We start from the raw sequence: 27,192 nt of genomic DNA, 5'->3' as shown, positions 1-27,192 counted from the left end.
TGAACAGGCAGGATGCATTAGTCAACGTCACTATAGTGAGAAAGATGTTTTCCAGTGCTATTTCATTATGACTTTTCGGAAGTGTTTCTGCATGGGAGCCGCGGAGTCACAGCTGTTGAAAATGTAACTGCAAGTTTACAGTGGGCCTGGCTGATGATGAATATTCCCATTATGAGTTGGATCTTTTTGTTTTTATGTTGTGATGTTACAGCTGAAAAATGTACAGATTTGGATTCATTTTAGAGCAATAACCCCAAAAAATCCGACAGCATTAAGGCTGAAATCAATAGAAATAAAGGCTAAGCATCTAGGTGTTAACAAACTGGCTGCAGATGTATTTGGCTTTGTTTGCGGGAGGCCGTTATAACTTTATGAATCAAAACACAATATTTTATGTCTAATTACTTTTGCAAAGTCTTTTCTAGACAATTTCAAGGAAATTGCATGGAACGAAAGCAAATAACAAAAAAGGTGTTTTTATCCAAATGGCTAATTAAAAATAAATACCACCATATTTTTCTTTTACGTTAGGTTATGTAATCTATTCCATAGACCCGGGATATATGACACAGAATGTAAGAGTTGACGGTTAATTAAATCCACAGTCTCAAATCTTTTCTTTATCACTAAGTCGCTTTATTACACCATATCTCAAAAAAACGAAGGAACTTTAAACACAGTTGAAATTAACATAAAATAATTCACAATGAGGTCTTATTTCACAAGGACAATTATGATTTGTACACACACTTGTCTTATGGTCATTAGCATAATGTAAGTGTGCATTTTAAAAACCTATTCTTCAAATTTTCTGCATTTCGGTGCTGTCCTTCTTTTTGTCAGAAATCATTATTAGTCAAAAACAGTATATATAGTAGTCACCCGTGTTTGTCAATGGGTTTTGCAAATATCTAACCAATACTAAAATTATTAATGAGTGCTTGCAAACTTGACAATATAGTATTTAATCATGTTACACAATTTGGACATCTGAGGTTCTGGAAGCACAGAGACAACATGCAAAGACTGTTATTATGCGACAAATAAAGGATAAAAAACATCAAGGTGGTTGATATCGCAAAATACACTCCGATTTGAACCAGTAATACTCATACTGTATGTTTAATGAATAAGGGATTTCCGACACAACTGACAAATCAGAATCAGGTATTCCAGAGAGTCGTGCAATACAACACGCAACAACTTAAGTGCATTAAAGAGCTACATTTTCTATTATTTCATGTTTTATTGCTTTTGATTTATACAGAGGAAAGAATGCAGGCCATAATGTTCTGAGATTCCCCTTCGAAGAGGCCGATAGACTCCATCCCGTTTCTGCCCGTGGGCCGCAGTGTGCCAAATTAATTAGAATAACATAAGAAGTGGAGACATTGGTAGGGGCTCAAGTACAGGAGCATGATTAGCCATAGTAGGCGAGATTAATGAAGACCTTCAGAGAGAGATTATATTGACTCAGCCTGATTATACTGGAGACCATTTATTCAATGGCATATCATTATGAATTGGGGAAGCCATAGATCATATGCGAACCCCCCTCACGGAGCTGAAATCTAACTAAACCCTGCCTTTCTCGTGAGCCTGAGAGCATGCGGATGAATTCATAACACGCGCTTTCTTACCAAATGCTGTCCAAACAGTAATTGAGATATCTTAAAGACGTAGTCCATCCCGAAAAAAAAATTCAGATCGGCACATTTCCAGGATCTATTCAAACTTGTGCATCACAGTCTGTTTGAAGATATGACAGATGCTTTTTGCGTGAACAACTTCAAAGTACACCATTTTTTTTAAAGTACATCAAGTACAAGCTTGAGGACATTGTATACTTTGAAAAGGATGTTTTAAAGGGATAGTTCACCCAAGTTTTTTTGAGTTGTTACAAATCTGTCCAAATATTTTTTTTCTGATGAACACAGAAAGATATTTGGAAGAATGTCGGTAACCAAACAGTTCTTGGCCCCCATTGACTACCATAGGAGTAGAAACTACAGTTTCAATTTTTTGCTTTCCTAATTTCTGCAAAATATATCATTTTGTGTTCAACAGAACAAATACATTTGTAAAGCAAAGTTTCCGGCTATTGTAGGCAGCCTATATTATTCTGAACTATAGTATATTTACAATTCACTGAACAAATTTGAGTTCCTAAAATGGCAACAACATAAAACAAATTCCATGACATGCAAAATGTAAATGAATAGTTGGCATTCCCACCCTCATGAATTGCGTTTAATAATATTGTTTAATACGTACGCCAAAGTTCCATTTTGCTTGCATACAATACGCCTATTTTTGCGTGCATATGATACGCCAATTTAGCGTGTGTGCATATTAAACAGCAATTTGTCTCATTAACCTGTCCCCTAAACCTAATGTTAGCGTGCGTGCATATTATAACCTCTACCCTAACCCAAACCTAACAGTTTTATTTTTATTATTTCAGAGTTTCCTCTTCATGTACGTTTAAAAATGTCTGCTCTCCACCCAGGAGCACGCAAACATTGGCTTATGATATGCACGCAAAATCGAACTTCGGCATACGTATTACACGATAAAGCAACAGCGTGTTATTTATACGGAATTGATGAGACCGGGCAGTAAAAACATGTGTTTTTCGCACTGACCAATCAGCATCCGGGAGCAGAATTCCCATATCAACATTTTAAAAACGTTTTTATTTATTCACTACAAAAATCCAATGAAAAACACTGTTCTTTATATTTATTTTGTGCTTAACCAAAACAACCGGATCATTCTCTTAATGGAAGATCATCTTTTACATATCATGTTCTGACAAAGCGGCTTATGTAAGTGGACAGACATGCTTGACCAAATACCATCTCCAATCTTTGACTTTCTGTATGCTGTTAATCCATTCGATTCCAGGAACTGTGCTTAGCATTCTAATATTTTATGAATTCACAATAAACTCTGAGCCGCTGACTCTTTTGCCCTTGATGGAAATGATTTCATACATCACTTATACCCCTCTATGCATTTATATTCCATCTTGCCTGCATTTAATATTTAAACCGCAATATACGGCAAATGACTGGGTCCCCGATGTTTACCGTGCGAGTCTTGGAAATTATGAGCACTCTGAGACCTGCTGACAATCCAAGAGCAAAATGATATGTGATGGGATGAAAAATAAAACACGAGGCAAATTTTATTACCCCCAGTGAGATGAAAAGTGCATTTTTTAGTTCAACACAAGAATATTGAAACCAGTCAGTTCATTGTAACCACGTTGTGTTACGTTGGGAATGGAAAAACAGAAAGTAATGGCATCTGGTGGATTTATGTCATTGCTAAACTGAGATTGAAAGCACTGAGCACAAATAAGAAAGCAGGACTCTTCTTGAATTTCTAGCAACAGATGGCTGCATACATCTTTGCACTGACGTGTACGCTTTTCATTCATTTAGACTAATTTCTCATAATAATTTAAGCTTTGATCACGTAAACAAGGCATAATCATCATTAACCTCCACACCTACGTTGCAAGCAAACCAACAACTAAAAACAATTGACTTCTTGCTTTAATCTAAACTATGTGTTTGTAAGAGGATCTAATTTGTTCAGATAAACCAGACACTGAAACAACAACATACTGGGCACATGTTAACCATTTTACGTGTCCTTTTAGACATTCCTGTAGCCTGTTTGATGGGTTGAATATGGGTTTACAAAGAAAACAAAAATATTAGCTTGCATGCACTGTACGTCACTTCAAATTAAAGCATCTGACAAATGCCTAAATGTGTACTGTGGTTGGTGTAGGTGACAAATTCAGAATTCAGAAATAGGATATCTAATTTCTTAGTAAATTATAAAGAAACTTTGTCTGACAAAGGCTTCTTTCAAATAATAACTTAGAAAATCCTGATGTGTCAAATAAAAAGTAATTTGCACTTTTTAAGTTAAGCCAAATGTAAGTATAATTAAAGCTAAACAAGTAAAAAATATAGGTGATACTGTCGAGGTTAAGGTGTAACTATTTAATCCTCCTGTTTTGTGCCAATTTTAGTTATGATTTAATGTTTGGGGTATTACTGACCCCACAAATTTATTAGTACACAGTGAATTACTCATTTAAATTGTTATTTGTATTTTTACTCACATCTCACAGGAGTTTAAACAATACAAAACAAAAAAACAAACAAAACAAAAAAGTCTTGAAAATCAAAACAGAAACAAAAATAAAGTAAAAAAATCATTAACATAATTTTAACAAAACTAAATGTTAACAAATCATAAAAAAAAATACTAACAAAACTAAATAAAATGTCATATGTTTATGAATGTATTTATGAATTGTATTAATGTATGACTACTCAAAGTTTAAAAATACAAACAGGATAATCTTCAGAGGATGTCAAAATTGCTTTTTTTACCCTAAACATAACAAGAGGGTTGAGACCCAATGAAATGAAACATGAGGTTTGTGAGGGGCACAGCAATTGAACCCTTTTGAATCAGCCAATATACATCAGTTTCATCACAATAAAAAATCATGATTTGCTTCAGTACATACAAATGTGTATAAAAGCTTAAACTAGTCTGTACAAACTGACTCCTATGAATCCTAACAAGATCACTTGGAAAGACGTTTGGTTTTTTAACTGTTTATAACTTGTAATTAAATTCTGATTTACTTTCCACTGTTTGGTGCAAATGTGCCACGCTTGCATGTGCCCAGATCATTAAAACACGTGCCAATCCAGGGAATTCCTCCACGCTGCGGAAGACAGCAAATGTAACAGCATCATCAACACTAGGATCTTCAGAGCGCATGGAAGAATAAACGACAGCAGTCCTGGAGGATGACACACACACGCTAGGTGAAAACTTGTGATGCTGCGGCTGGGAGTATCAGCCTTGATTGCATTTGCATTTCAATGGCTGTTCATATGCTTGAGTAAATATGTATTTCTTGCTTAAAGGTCTATGCCTGCATATCGATAATGGTCTGCGCTGTCTATACATCAACCTTATGTTTTTTTTAGCTATTCTAGTTACATTGACATTCGCATATGGTTCTCAATATGTACATTTATATTCAGGACGTGTTTATAAGAAAAAGGGGAATTACAAGATGATTTCAGTTTAATGCTAACAATACTAGCAATCAGAGTGGGAGTATAAAAACGACTCACTGCAGCCCAGATCCAGACCAGTAGCAGCCTCAAATGAATGAATGCAATATGCAACATAGGACCATAGCAGACCTCATAAAAAATTATCCAAACCAATTGCAGACTTCCTAAAACCCAGATATATAATTAATAGCAGATTCCCTTAGATCCGGACCAATAGCAGAGTCCAGTAAAGCAGATCCAGAACAATGGCAGACTTCCTAAGTGCAAACCTATAGAAGGCTTCATAAAAACTAGGACCAGACCAAGTGCAGACTCCATAAAAAAACAGATCCAAACCAATAGCAGAATACCTAATACCAGATCCAGACCAATAACAGAATCCCCCAAAAGAGATCAATAGCAGACTCCTTAAAAAACAGATCCAAACCAATAGCAGAATATCTAAAAAACAAATCAAGACTAAAAACAGATCCAGGCTTCCTAAAACCAAATTCTGCAGACAAACAGCAGATTTTCTAAAAACCTGGCCCAAACCAATAGCAGACTTCCTAAGACCAAGATCACTTTCCAAGATCAAATCCAGGACCATTCTTGTCTAGTCCTCAGCAACTCAGGGGATGGCTCTTTCGTTATTCTCAGAAACAGAATAACAAAAGGTAAATCTAAATCATTAATTCAAAGAGATAGCAATGAATCCATTCATAGCTCTGATGACTCACTTAACACAACATCATATTATGAAAATGCTTTACAGGCACTTGGACGATTTAGCAAGCATAACTTAACAAACTTATGGACCAACGCCTTTCTCTAACAATATACCCAACACTTTCATATCAAATCTCACACTCACATTTTCCATCATTTAACATCAGGCTGTTATTGATCTTAGAAAGAAAATCTATGTGAACAAGAAGTAATGTGATTATTTTTAAACTATATAAATATAGACAGTCCCTAGGCAACAATCGATAGATAAAAAACTGTCTTGCAGTAAACTCTTTAATATCTCCATGATAGGGTTAAGCAGATAGACTCATTGACTGTCATCCACGAGGGGCTAGTTTTGAGTGTGTGTGTGTGTGTGAGACATAATTTTCTACGGACACTCACTCATTAAGATCTAATGCAAACACACATACAGCTCCAAGTGGGATTTGACATTTAATTTGGACCTTTCCATATTAATAATGTAGCATGAAATTGTTGATGTTTGACTGATGGCAAGGAAATCGAAACCGATTTAACGTTCTGATAAAGCCAGCTGGCAATAGCTTCCTTTAGAAAATCAAGCACAAGGACCGAGGAGTGCCACGCTATCACCCTAGAACCACAGCCATGATGAAGCCATGGGCAGAGATGACCTGACAGCATCTCGGAGATATGGAGACTCCTGACAGATTCAAGTCCATCCTCTAATTTTGATGACACAGGACTACGAGTCATAATATCATTGGATGGATGGGCCATCATAGCCCTTATTATATTTCAGATTAAATATGATCCTATATAGTTAGGGATAGTTTTGAATTAGATTAATTTCTTTGTTCTAAAGAACACAAAGATATTTGGACGAATGCTTGTTTTCAAACAGTTCTTGGACCCCATTGACTAACCATAGTAGGAAAAATTCAGCAGAGTTGCGAAAACTGCAAGGTCATTAGTCTAAAGGACAAGGCCGTATTATTTGTGCTTTAAAAGATCACAGCAGTAATCCAGTTCAATTTTGGGTGTCATTTCGCACGCACATGAGAAAAGTCACAGAGTGACTTTAGAAGTCCATATTAAACTAATCCAAAATGCGTGATTGACAATCTAATTCATTTCAACATTAGCATAGCCGTGTAGAAATTAGCCTTCAATTACCACACTCAGTTAAATAGTGTGAACAGATGGATGTGTGTGTTGGATGTGGCAAGTCATTCATACACTCCCTCCGTGTCCTAAGCTCAGGAAAGATCAGGGTGAAATTTGAATTATGGTCTAATAAAGTCATATTACGATATTATTTTATGCGTAACAGGCAGTAATGAATTGTAATTTTACATGCAACCGAATGGCAAGCAGTCCCCTTAAATAAGAACAATGATCATTTGGCCTAGAATAGAAATCTTGGTGAATTTATTGTGTGTCCTAAAAGTGACCTCAGACATCATAAACTCAAACAGATAAACCACTGTTTTCAGTTAAGTCGAGTATTCAAGAAAGTTTGGATTACGGTGGATAAGTGACTGTGTTTCAGGAGTATGTTCTCTAGGACCCAAAGCAACACAAACACTTTATAGCGTTCACCAATGTTTGAAAGAAATTGCCTTTGCAAAGAACATTGTACACTATACAGCAGAACGGTTGACTCCTTGTACTCCTTGTAGTAATGAGGGCTAGGTCAATGTTTTTAAAGCAGAGCGTCAGAAGAAAAGAGGGTCCCAGCAGATAGTGAATGTTTGACATGTGTAGACAGCAGCGGGCTATTACAGAGAAATGCTGACACAGGTTTGGCTCCTCTGTGGAGATCTCTCTCTATCTGGCCTTTCATTAAACCGCATCTCAGTGACTGATGCTATCAGAGCAGCTGCAGGAAGAGAGAGGGCAACACACGGCTCTGGTACCCAGGTGCTGCTGCGCAGATGGGCCACACTTAAGCACTGAGACCCGGGCATAGGTGGTGCAATGCTGGTGGAGGGAGAGAGGCTGTCTCAGTAAATTTCAAAGCATGAAAATTGGTTTCCAGACATGCCCCAGCATCAAAGAAATCTGGGCCGCACTCAACACAAAGCAACTTTACAGATGAAAATGTTACTGCTCATGCAACACGACCCTTCAGCAAAAATGTATCTATTTTATGGCTTAGCTAAGGTTTGTCTTACTAATTTGAATAAGAACAATCTAGTTCATACATTTTAGTTTGATTTGCTTTTGAGCCAGTGACGATTCGCAACGTACAAATTCATATGAATAAGCCACCTTGTAAAATAGTTAAGAATTACCGTGAGATGAAATTGCTCGTTCATAGCTCTGTGGGGTACTCGGTTGTATTTCTTTAAAATTTCTTAGGAGAAATACGATATACGAAAACAAAAAGTTTTACTGCGGATAGCTCAGATAATCTTCCTTTGGAAATCAAAGTTAAGTTTAAAGGAATAGTTAACCTAAAAATGAAAACAATTTGATCATTTACTAATCCTCATTTCATTCTAAACCTGCAGTGTTTCTGCTATGGTTTTGTGAAACTGTGGCGAATACTGACGTCACACGCTAATTAACATATTCGTGACGTCATCGCGTAGCTTTAATACTGCGTTCAAAATGCCCTTGAAGTGGGATGTGTCCAACCACAAATTTGAAGGTAACGTCTGGATTTACTAGCATTAAAAGTATTTAGTAAAATTAATGTAACTAATGATTTCGTAACTTTAAAATATTACACATATTTTTAAACGTTTAAAGAGCAACGTTCCATGACTTATCTGGGTTGAAGTGGGATTGTGGGAATTATCCAATTTCCGAGAGTTTGAAAAATTCTGCTAACCAAACAACACTGGACCCCAAAATTTAATTTTGGATGAACTAATCCATTAACAGATTCTAGTTGTCTAGGAAAAGCAAGTCACGTGTCAAAAAAAAATCCATAATAAAAAAAAACGAAGATAAAGACGCTCAGGAACATTTGTTTGCATTGATAAGGTATTGTTCAAGGTTTTAAAGCTTACCAACAAACACTTGATTGTATTTAGCTATAGAAATTGTGTACTTACAAACGAAGAGGGGATGTAGCAGGGTTGTAACTAATAGCATGATCGAAGGAAAAGGATAAAAGGAAAGAGAGCAGGCCACGGCCACTGCAACAAACAATCAGTGTTGTCAGCTTTAAACAACAATCCCTCCATGCAACGGCCTGGCCAGATGAAAAATCAATGAAGAAAAAATTGACTCCGTAAAAACAAATTAACTGTACCAGCCATTCAGCCACTCTTTGTAAACTTGATAAAAACAAGTCCAATCCTTTGAGAAAACAGCAGATGCACACATAGTGATGAAGTCAGCATCTCCTGGCCAATCGCAATTACAGTACACAAATCTTTCGGCATACAGTTACCATCAAATAGTCTACACAACGTGTGCGCTTTATGCTAAATCATCGAAAGCTGTGCAAGGTTTGTGTGGAAACAGACAGAAATGTAAATAATTATTGCAATGAGTCATGTTTCAATATTTGTATGTGTGAAAGAGATTCGGAAGCTACAGTGGGAAGAGACGTACACAGAAATTGACCAAAGGTGTAAATCCACAGTGATGGTGCACGTGTGTTACGTCTACAATGTTCATTGTTCTCTGGACTTTTAGTTTGTCTTTTGAGTTCCGGTTTTCTACCTTGTGTTGTAGTCTCTTGTAGTTCTTTGCTCATTGGTCCCTTGTTGATTGTCTCCAAGGTGTATCTAGTGAGCTCTAATTGTGTGTGTGTGTGTGTGTGTGTGTGTGTGTGTGTGTGTGTGTGTGCGTGTATATAAATACACCTATGTTTCACTGGTGCATTGTTAAATTTTTGTCATGTGATATATTAGTTTCACTGTGCTTCATTTTTGTGCGCAGTGTCTTTTGGGTTTTTATTTACGTTTAGAGAATTCTAAGCTTCATTTGGATCCTGGTTTTTATAGTCATAACAGCTATGCTATGCGAAAAGTATTGTTTTATTTAAAAATAAAAGAAGCACTATTTTAAAGAATCACAAACGTTCCTACTTTATTCAATATTTTTTACCAGGATGAGATTTCTGAGAGGATTTTAGAATCTGCTGAAAAACAGTAAATAATTTCCTCTGATATTTTACAAAGGTTGTGTGAGAAAACAGACTTGTTTGATTGAAAAAATTGACCAAGATCACAAAAACAATTGTGAAACAAATGTAACCCCCTTAAAGGGAAGCCAAACACAATTTTGTACTGTGATTGTTTGGACTTTTACAATTCTGTATAACAGGTTTCATTGGTGTATTATTGTCTCTATATTTGCCACCAGCTTCATTCCGGCAGACAGATTACAAACTAAAAATACAAGAAACTAGACCAGTGAGCTCCAAAAACAGCCCATAGCACAGTTATTTGTTGAAAGAAACAATGTAAAACCAAAAGTAACAAAAAATATTTTCCATTCCTAAACACATTTTTGGAGACAATTTAAACTCTCAGCTTGATATCTGCTTCGCTGTGATCCTTGTGCAAAAGCCGGTTATGCCCCGATGGTTTTGAATAATCAACATCAAGGCATTTTACACAACATTATCTCTGCCTTAGCTGATCTCGCGCTGTGTTGTTTGTGCACATCCACGATTCAATTTTTACAGCGAGAGACAATCGCGTCTGTTGCAGAGATGCTTGCGTGCTGGGTGACAAAACTTGAACATGGATCTCAGATAAAATCATACCTGCCTAACATCATATCAGACAAGCTGTTTCAAACTGTTACAAAGTTACGTCTCCCGAGAGAAAGTTACAAATAATTGAATTTGCTTTCGGCATAGATTGGTTTTGTTGTTGTGTTTAAAAACCACGCTGTCTTGATATTTAGTTTGTCTTGATCAGATGTTGCTCTAAACGGGAAGATTATTTCTTAATGAAGTTTCTCAGCGCCCGTCGGGACCCTACAGCAAGTGTAAAAAAGTCATTTAGATGTGAAATCATGTTCGGGAGTTACATTTTAACAGAACACAGGCACATCTCAGCGCTCGGCTGGGCTTGCTTTAGTGGTCTTTGCTGGAGGCTTCAGATATCCTCAGCATTTGTGATACTAGGAAAGAGAACAGAAACTTGTGATAAGTGCAGGAAACATTCATTTTTGATAATAAAAATAACTCCAGCATCTATATCAAAGCTGTCCCTTTCATAATTCCCTGAAAAAGTAAAGGGAGGGCATATTTAACTAAAATATGCAAAATCTTGCAAGTGAGAAGATAATACATGTCGGTATATGAAACCAATAGGTACTCCAAACACACTGTTTTGAAAACGGCTGAACATCATTCATATTAAAAGTGATATTAGAGACCACCAGTAAGGAGAAACATCTGAGAGTGTGATCTAAAGTAGCTGTTATATATTTTATTTAGCCTAAGGTGATACATACGGTTTTATTAAAAGAGTAAAAGAAAGTTCCATAACTCTGTTTTATAGCACCTGCACTCAAGTGTTTGAAACTCCCTTTGCTATTTCTGTGTAGCCAGAGGTCATTCTTTTTCAATGATACTTGTGCATGACGCAAAGTGTACATGTACAATGTACATTTCCACACGGGTTTGCATAGAGATTCAAACTTACAAGCAACATATATAATGTGGGCTCTTTTATTTTTTTATACAACTTCACAGACTTACCAGTCTTTAGACATAGTCTAAGAATTGCTGGGTTCTATTAGATGGTTCACTGTTGGTTCAGACGCAATCCTTCAGTTAGAGGCAAATTTAGACTGAAAGACGTCTTTATGACACACGCATACAGACATGATCAAGTTGGTCTAACTCTTAAATCCTGTCAAAATTGTTAATATGCGTGAAGTTGTTGAAAGACTTCACTTATGTAAAGCTAAAGGCTGTCCTTTCTTAAAGGTTACTTCATGCCTGTGAGGATAAGAATAATTTAATTATTAAAGTTTTTTTGATATAGTAAAGCCAATCTAGTGCTGAATACAATATAATATTTGATCGATTTTTTTCACGAGCTGACAAAAGAATGACATTATTAGTATGGCTTTCAGACAAACCTCCACAATACTGACGCAATGTTGACATTTACGTTATACTAATAAAAAACGATAAAACTATATCTTATTTAATATCTTGCTATTGCCAATGATAATATTCATAAAAATAGTAAAATTGACATGAATAGTTACACAAGCAGTGACTTTGATAAGCCTGAGTTTGTGGAACAAACGTGAACCACTTTTACACTAATACACTAAAAACCAACGATGGGGCAAGGCGAACTTATGATCCGAAGAATGGGACCTGTCATGTCTAAGCAAACCGGGTAGTGCTTTTACCACACATGCTAAGATCTCCTTTTACATTGAATAAAGCATTGCTAAAACAAAACCAGGAGTTTATCCCCCTTAAAAAAGGTTAAAGAGAAGATACAAACATGCACGGTATGTGGAAAAAAACAGTGTTTTTAACCTTAAATCGTATATACATATTGCATTACATCCAAAACGAACAATAATATTTGTTTAAGCCATGTCATTTGACCCTTTTAGACAAACGTACAGTCTAAATAACACTTTTTAATCAAAAGTAAATGTAAAGTACAGGAATATAAATGCTCATCAAACCACATTTTTCCATAGACATCCATTGTAAGTTTAAGCACAAAGTTTTTTTTTTAAAACTGAGCACCTAATCGACAACAAATGTAACAGGAAACTAAACAAATTTAACTTTATTAGAACCTGATACATCACTTTTTAGTCTTCTCTAATATCCTCACCATAGGTGATATTATACTCAAATCGTCGACAACACTGGCTTTTTAGAGTCCAAACTGGCAATCCATTAAAAATGACCAATGACGGTGCAGGCGATGAAGATTAATGATAACAGAAAGCACTCTGCGAGCAATGTCATCGTTTCAACCAAAATGCCAAACTTTTGAAGCTATTTAGGTGATTTTAACACTCCATTTGCTTCAACAGAGCTACCAGGCGCAGTTTTCTCAAAGACATTAGGAACGAGATGAGACAATCTCAAGATTGTCACAGCTGTCAAATGAAAGAAAACAGACTGTGTACAGACACATATACACAACATCCCACAAGTAAATACAGCTGGCTAATAAATTGACTACATATATTTAGGATCATTTTGCTTGTGATGAGAACAAACACCAATGAAACTACTTTAAGTCTTTTAAGCTGACACACAAGTAAATGATGTTGTGGATTTATTGCTTTAGCATAAAATCCAGAATAACACAGTCTCTCTATCCTTCTATATCTAAATTTGTTGTTTTTCAGGAACTTGAAAAACACTTTGCATACTGTGTTGTTAAAGTTGACAAGCACTTTTTAACACTTTGTATTGGTTAGATATTTGCAAAAACCATTGACAAACATATAGGGGGACTAAAAATATTGAGTTAGGGCAAAAAATAAGAATCACGAAATGTGGAGATAGAAGGTTTGAGAAGGACAGCAGAGATATGTTGTTTTCCAGTCTAAGAATCGCAATACATGACTCTTTAAAGGCAAATACCTTTAATAATAGAACACCAAAACCAAGTTAAAATGTCTCTATATGGAGTTTGAGGATCTGTGACATCATCCTAAACTCAATCTGGAAGTGAGAGGATTAAAATGGCATGTTGAGGGTATTACTGTGGCATTTAATAAGCATTCACAGCTTAATTCCTATGAGTAAGCTTCATAATCGTCTGCAATCTCATTCTTTTTGTTTTCTTCAACACGATAATCTTCTTCACATTTCACACATTAACCCACACGCGTGCTGCACCGGCAGGGACGGCGTCGGAAAATTCATCCGGCGATGTGTAAACCTCCGAAGAGCAATTACAATATTTTCAGCTTGAGAGAGCTGTAGGATTTAAACTTCCATCAGTAATGGCCACGCACATCCCCTCTTAACAGCAAAGCGTGCTTGTGTGAGTCCACAGTATTAGAAGCACTTTTGCATTGCAGCCAGCTCGATCACCTAAGGTTCGGGTAATTTTGGGTCATTTGAAAAACACTTGACTCAATATTTCCAGTGTTAAGGAAAGAAAACGCACATCGCTTCTGAACGCCGATGCTCTTAAGCACTCTGTGGGCAGAGTGTTTAAAGTGGGCCCAGTTATTTCAGTCATACTTGGGGTTGGCGATCAGTAAAATGGTTTTGATTACAAATTATAGCTTAAGGAGTTAGCTTGTGTTTGTTCTTGATTTTGTCTTGGAATAAATAAGCAGCGCAATCATTGTCTAATGGAAAACAAATAAACTAATCCCATTCAAGATGCAATTTAAAGCTCTCAAATGTAATTGATCTCAAATGTAATCTTGCATGTCATGGCTCCTCTAAAGTTTGGGACACTTGGTGACCCAGCGCAATACAAGAATTGCAAACAAACAACAAACTCTAAATCAAACATTGAAATGAGGTAATATTACCATTACTTGAACATACCCATCAATGTTCACATGTTATAATAAAAAACACCAAACAGAAACATTTTCAACTTTGGTTTCTAAACAGTTTTCAAAAAAAGCCAATAATTTACCACACAAACCATGTTTATTCCACAAACCTCTCTTCAAAGACCGTTGGACCGACAACACCCCCCGCATCAATCATTAATTGACTTTCCCCCCATACGTCATGAATCTTGAGGTAGAGAACCCACGTGCAAGGCAGCGGATGGTGGGGTTAACAAAACTCAAAAGAAAAGCCCACGATGGGGAAAACAAGGCACCATAGAAATAATAATTACAGGTAACATGAACTACACTAACTAATACTGGACAAAACAACACTTGACAAAAACTAACACTAACTAGACTAGACTTACTTGACAGTGGGAAAGATCACAGGCATGAAAAGTACTCTCTATCATAAGAGACATGGAACATAGGCACAAGGCACAGGTAAGTACACACAGGGATACAAACAAAATGACCGAACACAGGACAATGAAACATGAGGACTACTTAAAAGGGAAGAAATCCCACATATAACAGGGAGTTCCGTTCTAATTCTGCCTCAAAACCAAGAAATATCTGTCAAGAAGAGGCAGAATCATGACACCATCAAAACCTTTAACAATATACAGAGATTAAATGCATTTATAAATCATACACCAAAAGACTCACATGCATGAGTTATGAAACTACAGTATAAAACTGTTTTGGTAGCTGCCTTTGTATTTGAGTGCATCACTTTCTATCTAAAATGGGTATAAAGTCAGTCAACACCTGCGGAATGTAGAATAGTAGAGAAGTCATTAACATTCAAAATGCAATTTTACTGCAACACTTCAATACACTTTAAGTCAGTAGCGTGACCTTTTTGCGCATTATTTGCTGCGGTCTGCGGACCGCCTGCGCATGCATTTATTTTCCGGCATGTAAGCACATAGCCATGAGTAATGGCTGTTAAGTGTGGCTCTCTGGTGGACCATCAGCATGAAGTGCCGGTTTATTTTCAACGCAGGTGTCCATACAGAGCCATTATGTATCGGGCCTGGAGTCAGCTTCAGATCAACAGCAGGAGACTGCACCCAATGCCACTGTTGTCAAGGATGACCTGTAACGTTTGGATGAGTTGTGAATTTAAGACATCTGATCTGATTTTGATAATTAATGAAGGACCTCTCTTTTATACCAACTTTGATATCTTGTTTTTTAACACAACATTACTGGAAAGTACAAACTTATTACAGTTCAGAATTCAAGTGACTGTATATGGCCATGGGTCCATGACAGGATTATAACTACAACTATAAAGACCTTCCTTTTTTTATGATACGTTTGCAATCAACTTGGAATAAGTTTAAGGTGGGATACTTAAATTATTAATTTGAAAAAAATAATAAAAACTAAACTCAAACTAGAATTAAGATTTGATCAATTAAATCTATAGAGTAGAGATGCACCTACCTACATATCGGCCAATAATCAGCTTTGGTTGATAAAATAAATGTTTCACACTATCCAATATGTAATGTCAATCAAAAGGGTACATAAAAATGAAACATCACCGTCGTTGTATACAATATCATTTCAGAAAGTTCTTAAATATGATTTAATCTTAAGAATTGGTTGTGGAAGATATCACTCTTAATAGTAGCGTATCGGTTAAGGAACATAATATTGATGCATCTCGCATCATATATAGCAGTATTTCAGTTAAATAAATAAATGAAAGGATATTTTGACAAATCATTAAAACTTAAACAAAGAATAACAAAAGAAAAATAAAACTAAAGCTACAATTATGCAACAAAAATAGCAACTATAATAACTGCAATATGCATTACAATGCTTTTAACAAACCACCATAAAAATCACCATGAATAACTTTCTTAGGATTCTTTTAATTTTAGAAATTAGAAATCCCTCATACTACCAGATTTTCCATTAAACAGGGAAGACCTTACAGAGAACAAGCCTCCGCTAGTATAAACGTAGATCTACAAAAGCCAAAACAAGGTTACCATCACACAGCACTTTTTCTGCATGATGCTTGATGATTTCAATGCACTACACTCGTTCTTATTTTGCATAATGCCAGTCAGTATCACACATTCACAGACACACAGAATCTCCTGGCAGGAATCCAGGAATACAATATCGCTGGAATACTGAGCTTGTTGCAGTAAGGGTATGCTACTGTATGTGTATGGTAATCCAAGCGCGAGACAAGATCGCAATGCAAACTATCTTGACTATAATTCCAGGAGGTATACAGAAGAATATCCACACAGAAAGAAACATAAACAATTAACACCAGACAACGAACTCAGGGAAGAGACAGACTTTAATACAAGAGGGAACATAAACAGGTTAAACAGAATCAGGTGTGGGCCAATTAACAACTAAGGAAACTAATGGGAACACAGAACTCAACCAAAACATTACAAAACCGTGACAGCGTATGACATGGAAAATCATTTATTTGTGAAAAGCCCATTGTGCTAACAACGTGCAAGTTTCACAGTTCATTATCAGTCCACAAAGACTATTACATAACAATGTATTTTCTGTTCTTGTAAAGCATTTCATTAAAAGCAACATGACATTCCACTGAGGAAAATTACTATGGTCAAGTCAATAGGGACTATTAATTAAAAAGCTGTCAAAAGTGATGAAAAATCAGTTGTGGAGTACGTACTGTAAATAAACACAGATTTAGCCTGACTGGTTTACAATAATGATAACAGGGTAGCCCAAACCTGCTCCTGGAGATATACCGCCCTGCAGAGTTAAGATCCATAATTAATTTACTATATAGTGAGAACCACAAAAATTCTATAATAAATAGTGAAGAAAACGCTTTTGCTTGAGTCTTTACATTTTTCATAAGAAATCGCTGTGAAAGTAAATAGGTCATGGTTAATTTTCAATAGTGAAGTTTGACTGTACAATTAGCCTGTGTGCTGTTTATGAAGAGTAACGGTAAAGGCTGTCCAACGGAACCACATTAGATTACCAATAGTTCTCTGTTAAAGCGCAAGAGGAATAATATAAAACATCAGCGATGCTGATCATGTGTACTCACTTCTTTTAATTTTGTTTTACTAGTACCAAAAAACCTACCTGTCTTGTCAAAAAAGTGAAATAAGAGATAAAAAAATTGTCAAATTTACACACAAAAGTATTCACGTGACACCAAACAAACCAAACTTAACAACTCGAAGTCAGGTGATTTTCAATAACAGTACACATTCTAACAAAATTGCCGACTTAACTTTTCCAATGAGATCAGGTTGGCTAAATAGAGTGCACAAACTAGGACATGGTAACAGGAAGCGGAAGTGGCCGTTGTTGCCGAGTCAACATTATAGCCAATAACTGTCACACACCTGAAAATACAGCTCTTCTTTCCATTAATGTATTCATTATTTTGCATTTTATGTTAACTGTACACTTACATTTGTTAATTTGGCGATGCATTAGTTAAATAATTAATTGATGGAGTTTAGCGTCAATATGAATTGTATGTTAAATAGACCAATAAACAAATACTATTTTCTATTTTACCCCAGCAATGTTCACATTTCGATTGTAAAGAAAAGTTTTCAATCACCTGTTATGAAGCAGGATACGCCACAAAGTCAGCCAGGCAACAATTCAAATCATGGACAAACATGAAGACCAAATTACTTATTTGCCTGCAGTAAACAGATTGTGAAGTATTGTCTTGACCTTGTGCACGTACTTGAGATTGCTAGAGGCAGAGTTGAAGAAAAACTACCCGAAAAATTTTTTTTTCTTTGAGTTATCAGCCCAATTTTATTCCACAGTCAGATTCAATTCGTACGTTTACCCCTTAGCAAATCGCACCTGTGATTTCTTGTCACGTATGAATACAGCATTACCTGTGGGCAGACCAAAATGCCATTCTAAACGCCACAGCCGGGCAGATGGGGTTAGCAAGCTTGATTTCCTAGCGGGGGAAAAGTCTTTCACTTCTTAAATATCACACAGCGAGATTAAGACCATTGGGAATCACATACCAAACATAGAATTACCAAGAGATCACGCTATTTTAGCGAAGTGTAATAGAAAAGAAAATGGAGAGCTGAGCTGCGTGTCGTAGACTGCTATATGAGGAGTGTGACCTCTATAAAGTTATCGTGTGGGTCGCACATTCGACAGGCACCTTTGACACTGTCAGAACATTGCACATATTGCACAGTTCGCAGGTTGGCACTTCTAAGCAAAACTTTCTTTTAACTCCCTCATTTTAAGCGGACTGGGAGTCTCAGATGGCACCGCTTTGAGAAAGGGTAAAAATTATAACATAACATAGAAATTATCATTATTAATTCCTCAAATTACAAATTTTTTATTGTTTCCAATTTTAAATGATAATGTTTTGTTTTATAGCTTCACTGAAAAGCGCCTCAGGAATCATAAGCAGATGCAGAAAGCATTGTGACAACTAAACGGATTCATCCAAGATTGAGAATTCGATTTTAAAACCGCAATCATCTTTGTTAAAGTAACATTTGCAGCATTTACTTTGTTTTAAAAATGCTCGCAGGCTTCCTGTCATGAACAGTTTTTGAAATGTGAGAAATTGATGGAATAATATGAAGAAAATGTATGTGTCCAATCTGTTTGGTGCTCAGATGTTGTGTGGGCTTGGGTGCTATAAACTGTGTGACCAGGCACCACAATCACTTTGTACAGTTCTGATAAATGACACAGATTTCCTCTTTTACATGAACATTACATAACAGTGACAGGCCTGGATATAGGGGGTAACTGGGGTGCAGGGAGGGGATTTTAAGGAGTTTCAGTTGAAAATAAAAAGGATTTCCATCTTTGATCTACGTAGTAGCATTATGAATGTATGCAAATGTGACAAATATTGTATATAGTGGAACCTATGGTTAAATTATGTAAAGGATGTCCCCAACAATAGTTATTTTCCAGTGAATAACTTTCAGTCCTTGATTCAGATTCTTCAATAGCTGTTCTTTATTCACAATAGAACACAGCTAAAGCTGCATTGCTTAACAATTCTGTGTTTCACCAAAGATTACATGAAGAGTTTATTTCCAAAAAGAGAAAACTCAGTTTTTTTTCAAATATCATATTTTTATTATGTTTTCATGTTTTTATAGTGTTTTATTGTTTAGTATTGTATTCTTGAGCTCTTATGGCTTAAATCAAAACAAACCAACTGCGGTTTGATTGATATTAATTGGAATGCACAATAAGAAAACGTGAATTTTGGAAATAAAGTCTTAATATATATCAACAAGACCACTGCATTTACAATGAATGAGGAAGAATCCAACGCTAAATATGGCCGCAATATCGAAGAAAGCGCCGCCTTCTAATGTAAAAAGATTCATACATCGGTCGATGAAGACGGATGAATCTCTGGGGTGGGGCTCCTTTAATGTGCTTGCTCATGCGCATTTGCTGAAGTGAAGAAATGAAGTGAAGTGACTTTTTCTGAAGTGAAGAATTTTGCTCAATCTAAGCTTAGCAAACCAAAGATATCGTTTAGTCCATATCAGGTTTAATCATTGATCAGAAACAAACTATGTTATTGGGCCAGCGATTTAAAAAATATCTGCCTTCCACCATTAATGAAGATAGGACTGGTGTCTTGCTATGACGTTAATAGCTGAACAGAGGCATTACAACATGGCTGCCAAGTGGCACGACTTCCGTAAACAGACTTTGGTATCTCTACGCACCTTTGGCAATGTAAACAAAACATTTGTTGCATCCCAATTCGCATACTATCCCTCCTAAATAGTATTCAATAATAGAATTAGTAGTTCCCAAATTTTAGTATGTTGAAGGAGTATTCCAAAGATTCCTAAATGATCTACAACTTCCGGTAGAAGAGTAGGCGGGGCGAGACCGTGGTTCGAGTCCGGTGAGTAATTGTGAATGAGCACCAGCTGTGCACACACCGGGCTCGAATCACGAAGGAGATTGGGAGCATATAAGCGACCGGACCGTCGAAGAGAGAGGACCGGGCCTGAACATATTAAGTTTATATTTATGTTCTTGTGTTTTGTATTTATGTTTTGTTCGCCAGCGGTCGGCCGTGAGGGGCCGCCGGCTTTTATTTATATTAAATGTTTAAATGTTTGCCGGTTCCCGACTCCTTCCTTCCATATCTTGAATTTTGTTACACTGGTGCCGAAACCCGGGAAGAAAGGAAGGAGCTGCCACCATGCAGTCCCCGCCAGGATCGCCGTTTGCGGAAGTGATCTCATCACTCGCTGGTCTCCACCAGGAACACCATCAGGCCCTGCTGCGTCTTTGGGAGGATCAGGAGATACGGTTCCAGGCTCTCGTCCAGACTCAGCAGGAGGACCGCGAGTCATTCCGGAGCAGGTTGAGCCAGGAGAGAGCCTCATCTTCATCGACTGCTTTCGGGATGGTACTGCTGCATAAGATGGCAACCCAGGACGAGCCGGAAGCCTTCTTGGACTTATTCGAGAGGTCCGCGGAGCTATCCGGATGGCAGCCGGACGCTTGGGCTTCCCGCCTTATCCCAGTCCTGTCTGGAGAAGCCCAGATGGCTGCCCAACAACTTCCGGTGGCGAATCTGATGATCTACGTGGACCTCAAGAAGGCCATCCTCCAACGGGTTGGCCGGAGTCCTGAGCAGCATCGGCAGCGGTTCCAATCCCTGGAGTTCGGGGAGCGCTCCCTGCCTTTTGCCTTCGCTCACCAGCTCCGGGATGCCTGCCGCAGATGGCTGATGGCCGGGGCCACTACCGTCGATACCATCGTCGACCAGGTGACGCTGGAGCAATTCGTGGCACGGTTGCCCAAGAAAACCGCCCAATGGGTCCAGTGTCACCACCCGACAACGCTGGCCCAGGCCATCCAGCTGGCGGAGGACCAATTGGAGGCATGCTCGGGGGTCGGCGCGACCCATCATCTCTTTCTCTCTCTCCCTCTAGATTCTCCACCTCTAACAGACCGGTGCCACTTCCCAGGTCCAGGGGGAGCTTCTACCCGCGTCCTGGCCGCGAACCCGGTTCCCACCAGTGTAACAAGTTCAAGCTTGAGGAAGGAAGGAGTCGGGAACCGGCAAACATTTAAACATTTAATATAAATGAAAGCCGGCGGCCCCTCACGGCCGACCGCCGGCGAACAAAACATAAATACAAAACACAAGAACATGAATATAAACTTAACATATGTTCTGGCCCAGTCCTCTCTCTTCGACGGTCCGGTCGCTCGTTCCTTTTATATGCTCCCAATCTCCTACGTGATTCGAGCCCGGTGTGCACACAGCTGGCGCTCATTCACAATTACTCACCGGACTCAAACCACGGTCTCGCCCCGCCTACTCTACTACAGACTAATATTACCCACAGTTTAGTGAGACTCCACAGCATTAATAAAAGTAAATAACTGATACGTCACTAAATTAATCAATATAACCATAGAGTTAGCATAACATATCAAACAATGAATGCATACATACTTAATTGAAAAAAATAGTTTTATTTTGATGTGTGTGACAGCTAAAGGCCACAATGTTGCCTAGGAAACAACAGCAACTTCATGATTTTGCTTATGAAAGTTGCATGAATACATATTCTTTGGCAATAATATTTGTATTGTGTTGTATTGTTCTGCTTTACCACTTCCCATCGTGCTTAACAATGCCCTTCAGCTGTTATTTATTTACGATTAAGTCTCTGGTACCTTATTGCTTACTTAGTTGTTGTAAGGGCAGTTCACATTTCGCGTCTTTACACAAGCAAATTTGTTTTTTTAAATGTAGACACACGACAAGCGTGCTCAAATAGGGGGCAACGTGGTCGCAACGCACATGATACGTGCGTAAAAGTATTTCAACTTTTCAGAATGCCGCAGGCGCACCACAGGTCATGTGACAAGAACCTAGGGCATTCACTGTAATCAGGATTTTTTATAATAATAAAGTTTATTTATAATGATCATGTTTGACAGGGGTTGTTTTTTCAAATGTACATTATAAGCAACTCAAACTCGCACTGCTTTTAGATCGAGCAGCATTTCCTACTGATGCAAGAGCCTTGCCACACGGACAAGCTACGCATTAAAAAAAATCGGCACATTGCACATCGCAGCCAGCTCGATAACAATAGGATTTAATGGTATTGCGATAAATTATTGTGCAGCCCTACAAGAACCAACCAATCAGCTTAATGAGCCTTAAAATGCTTGAGGGAAAGGTTTTTGAATATTTTTATTTTAATATATATTTATATAATATATGCATTGTATTTAATTATCTAGCAAGTACTCATTGAGATACAATATGTCTTCTACTTAAGTCCTGGTCAAGATGGACAGCAAAAAATAAAAAAGGTTAAGAAAATACACAACACCACACAACAAACTAATACAAAGTCTCTTATTTCTAAAAACAATAAACAGTATACCCAACTGTATTTGCATTTTGTGTGAGATTGTGACGAATTAAAAACAAAGATCTGTCAGCTGAATAAAGTATTTCAATGCTGCACACCTTAGACTATTGTGTAGTTGCTGTACACAGCGGAGATGTAAATAACAATAAAACATTTAAGTGCAATAAGAGCACTCTCGGATAGATGCTTGCCCAAGCAAATTAGTGGACCAGAAATCACTGTATTTTAATGAACGACTAAATGAATAACGCTTTGAATTTAAAAAGTCTAAGCAGACATAACAGTGCTGCTTGCCAAGACACATTCAACTTTCTTACGCTTTCTTCCCTTAGTTTCTGCTGGCTATAAAATTCCTTTTATCAGTATCAGACAATAGAAGCCGTCAATACAAAGTGGCCCTTCAAAGGCATCATGTGAATACGTTTGCTAAAAGGAATATTCAAGCTCTTGTCCAAGCTTGTTTGCTTTAGCTTGCTATGGTGCAAACATCTGTTCAATAATTGCACACCCAGGGCTCCTTTATCTGCCGAAGATGCAAAACATCACACATTCAAAGCTGCATTTAAGACGCCAATTATGCTATCTGATGTTTACTTAACCAAGTCATTAACGTGCTAACGGTTCAAGACAATACTTCTACGCTATGAGAGTGGAAAGTAATGTGAATATCCGCACTGTCCACAACTAACAAGCTGTGAATAACAAAAATAACAGGAAATATTTCAATGCGGCCCATTGTCGACTTTGCGGAGAGAGTGAGTGAGTGAGAAAGAGAAGGCTGTTTTCAGAAGGCAGTTTCTTATCTTGATATAATTGCATCGTCGTTTTCTTACCTGCCAGGCCACTGATAACTGACAGCAGTAGAAGTGGTTTCCATGGTGACCCCATACTTGTTCTGAAGGGTCCCTTCCGTGAGATTGTTAGAAGGTCTGTTTCTTCATTAAAGCAATGCCTATGAAAAGTAGACAACAGAGAGAATGAATGAGAAACTGGTTGTGGAAATGAAGGGGTGGGGGGAAAGGATGGTTAGAGTGAAAACACTGTCGAAAATCAGCAATAACAACTACTGTAAGAAGTTCAATGGTACTGCCATACAAATGTACAAATGTTAAAAATCTTTTATAAGACAGTGTTGCCTTTAATCAGATTTTTGTAGGCTATGTATTGTGGTGGTTCCAGGCCAGATGACACTACACATGTCTACACGAACCATTGTAATCCGATTGTAACAGGTTTAAGTGTCCAATCCGAATAAAAATGCTCCATATAATAAATTAAATATGGCCAAATCCGATCAAAGTCGTATTCGGATTGCAAGGGATGGTTGTTTTACCTTTTCTTACCCACTTGACTTGTAATCACTTGATCAAATTGATAACAGAAACCGGGATTTCAGCGCATGCAATGACGTTGAAATGACGTATTGTGCAGGGAATGTGCTGTTGTTGAAGAAAATGAGTGTTTTGGAAGGGGTGCTGCACAAAGTTGTCCACTTGTCCTTGCATCGGACCCCGTTTTGGCCGCGTGAACTGCCATTTTGTACAGCTTGATAAATGCAACAACGCGGTTTGTTCGACGATTTGTTGGTATTCTGCAGACCTGCTAGTGTTTGACAAAAAGTTGTGCCTTTGAATCACTCTCACGTGCAGCACGGCATGAACTTGAATGCTTATCGTCCACCGTTGAGAATAACTTCTCAATGTATGCCCTCCACAGCAAATGAATGTAGCAATGGCACAATACCAAAGTAGGCTTCCATTTCAAAATACCATGATATTACAGTCTTTATCAAGGTACTGCCATTAAACTTTTTTTTAAAATGAAAACCAGAAGTTTCCACTTCTCCCCTTTAATTAACTCCCACATATGTGCAGTGCGAGAGAAAGAGAGAGAGAGAGAGTTTGTCAGCGAGTGAGCATGCATTAGTCTCCATGATCAAAGCCCAGATGAGTATGTTGCTTTAGGCGTGATAGAAGACCCAGATGCTTGTAAAACCAATACATCATGCTTATGCCACACCTCACCAACAGTACTGTAACACGCACAGACACACACACACACACACACACACACACACTTGTGGCTGTCAAATGACTTAACAGATTCTCAAATCAACACACAAACACACAATATGCATAAAAAATCTGAATAAATATTCATTTTTTGAGGTTGGCTGTAATTAATGGGGTCCTGTAGGTGCTATTGCCTGAGGGGGAACTGGACAAGAATCTAATGGTCTATCTCTCTCTTTCTTTCTCTCTCTCTCTCTGAGTGTCCTCTATCCATCCATTACTAATAACATCTGCCTCACCTCAGTGCACAGGGCACTGTCTGCACGCACACACACACACACACACACACACACAGACTGACCACGACCGTGTAGCGTAAACTAACAATTCCTATTATTTATATTCACGGCGTCATGGCCTGCCTATCAAAAACAATATCAATGAGAGTCTTCTTCAGCACGGTCTGTTCGAAACATGCCCATATGTCCAACCTTTCAGAAGCCACCACATGGTGTTGCTTTCCATTTTTGTTTCCCATTTGTCCACATGAAACTAGTACCTATTTTGTTCCATTGACAAGGTGACTTTAAAGTCACCATTTCATAAAAAAGAATAATGTGATGTTTATTTGATTTATCTGTGCAGGTCATTATAATTTCTTTATTCATGTGCAATAATTTTAAATAACTTTAACACAACAAATATTGAGGGGGCAGGAGTATGTTGACTGACCAGTGGCTAGTCCTCCAACTACCAGACAGGTAGAAATCAAGCCTTCTATTTCCAAAAGCCATTATACAAATTTTACAATGTTTTTAGAAATATCATTGAAGTGTAATTGCTACATTTCTATATACAAACAAACAAATGTACAAACAACAGCGGGGAAATAAAAGTTCCCTCTTTTATAATTGGCCAATCAACGTCTCACCCAAACTCTCTCATTTACATTTAGTCATTTAGCAGATGCTTTTATCCAAACCGACTTACAGAGAGTTCAGGGAGCAATAAGCGATCTGTCATACAGGAGCAATAAAACAATAGGTGCTAATACAAAGTTACTACTTTCAACAAAAGCTAAACCCCTTCCTATTGAGAGAAAGAGAGAGAGGCTTCTTTTTTTTCTCTCATTTATCTGTCAAGTATTCACAGTAGAGATGGGTTTTAAGTAGTTTTTTTAATGTAAAAACACTATTAATTTAAAATGCATTTTTTTCATTCTAAGTATAGTCTAAATGTATTAACAAATTAACTGATATGATGTACTTATATAAAGTTATAATTAAACGTAATTTTGCGAACTATTTATACACAATGCACATTTCTACATATTAAGCCTTTGTTTAAATAAACATGTGTTCCACTGTCACTTTTGAAAGGGATTTTATGATTTTTTAATAAAGTCAATCTTTCAAATCAAAATATTTAAAGTGAACCTGAAGTGTACTTTCAATAGTTCCAATTTATCACAATCAAATACACTTAAATGTATATTTAGTTGGACTTCAGCAGTATTTCTGCACCATTAAAGTATATTAAGTACAAAATTAGTTGTTCCAATTTAGCAGACTTTAGGTATACAAATTTAGTATACCACAAATACAATCGCAGTGTTTTCATTAAGTTCATAAGATGTAAATGGATTTGCAGTATACTTAGCATGAAATAAATGTATTTGAAATACATTTTTCTTGAATATTTATTTTTCACTAGGGTACCAGGGCCTGGACGAGGAGTTCTGCCCAATGCTCATTGAGGTAGTGTCTAACCTTTCTAATGTTGAATAAGGCATATCGGCATATCGATGCTGCTGTGTCAGGCTGTTCAAAAATGACTAATAAATAAAGCAGAGTTTTTTCGCTTTAATCCTTTAAATGACCTCGCTGGTTTAGCCATAACATAACACTACTTCATAAATGGAAATGTTCAAATCCCATATTAAAGTTTTATAGGATTGCATGCTTGACAAAATGCTTCCATTCAGTTGTTTATTGCAGCGACTGTGTATGTGTGTGTGAGAGAGACAGAGTCCTGTGAGAGTGGTTCTCCTGTGTATATTTAGTAATGCAGGCCTGCCGTCAGGCTTGTCGAAAGTTCATCGCACTCGGCTGCCTCACATCAGGCAGTGAGCAGTCAGCGTTACCACTTAAACTTTCCCTCTCTCTTTCTCTCCCTCCAACTGGCAGTGTAACAAGAGAAGAAATTTCAGTGTAGATCAGTCATTACTCAAGGTATATCCCACATTTACAGATTGTAGGAAGGCTCCTGTCTGTGACAATTTTGTCAGTTTGCAATTCCCTCTCTGCTCATAAAAGTGCAGTGCTTCCAGGCTACTGTTAGGTACAGTGCTGCATGAGAATCCAAAACTAAAGAGAGTCTATCTGTACATCCTCCATCAGACTGACCTGTGAAAATAACAGTTGTGTGTTCTTTTCCCAAACTCAACCCAGC

The 27,192-nt window shown here is 37.4% G+C and overlaps 1 protein-coding gene across 5 annotated transcripts in view; it reads right to left on the bottom strand.

The window, feature by feature from the left end:
* Nucleotides 1–27,192, bottom strand: part of cntn5 (contactin 5) — a 209,376-nt gene that overhangs the window by 112,034 nt on the left and 70,150 nt on the right. For all 5 annotated transcript variants that reach the window (XM_056766423.1, XM_056766426.1, XM_056766425.1 and 2 more), the window contains exon 2: nucleotides 23,563–23,681. In XM_056766423.1, coding sequence (XP_056622401.1) covers nucleotides 23,563–23,617 — 55 coding nt within the window. In that variant the 5' untranslated portion in view covers nucleotides 23,618–23,681. The remainder of the gene's footprint in view (nucleotides 1–23,562; nucleotides 23,682–27,192) is intronic.

Source organism: Triplophysa dalaica, chromosome 14 (assembly GCF_015846415.1).
Source record: "Triplophysa dalaica isolate WHDGS20190420 chromosome 14, ASM1584641v1, whole genome shotgun sequence".
NCBI classification, from domain to species: domain Eukaryota; kingdom Metazoa; phylum Chordata; class Actinopteri; order Cypriniformes; family Nemacheilidae; genus Triplophysa; species Triplophysa dalaica.
This window is presented reverse-complemented; position numbering and strand designations above follow the sequence as displayed.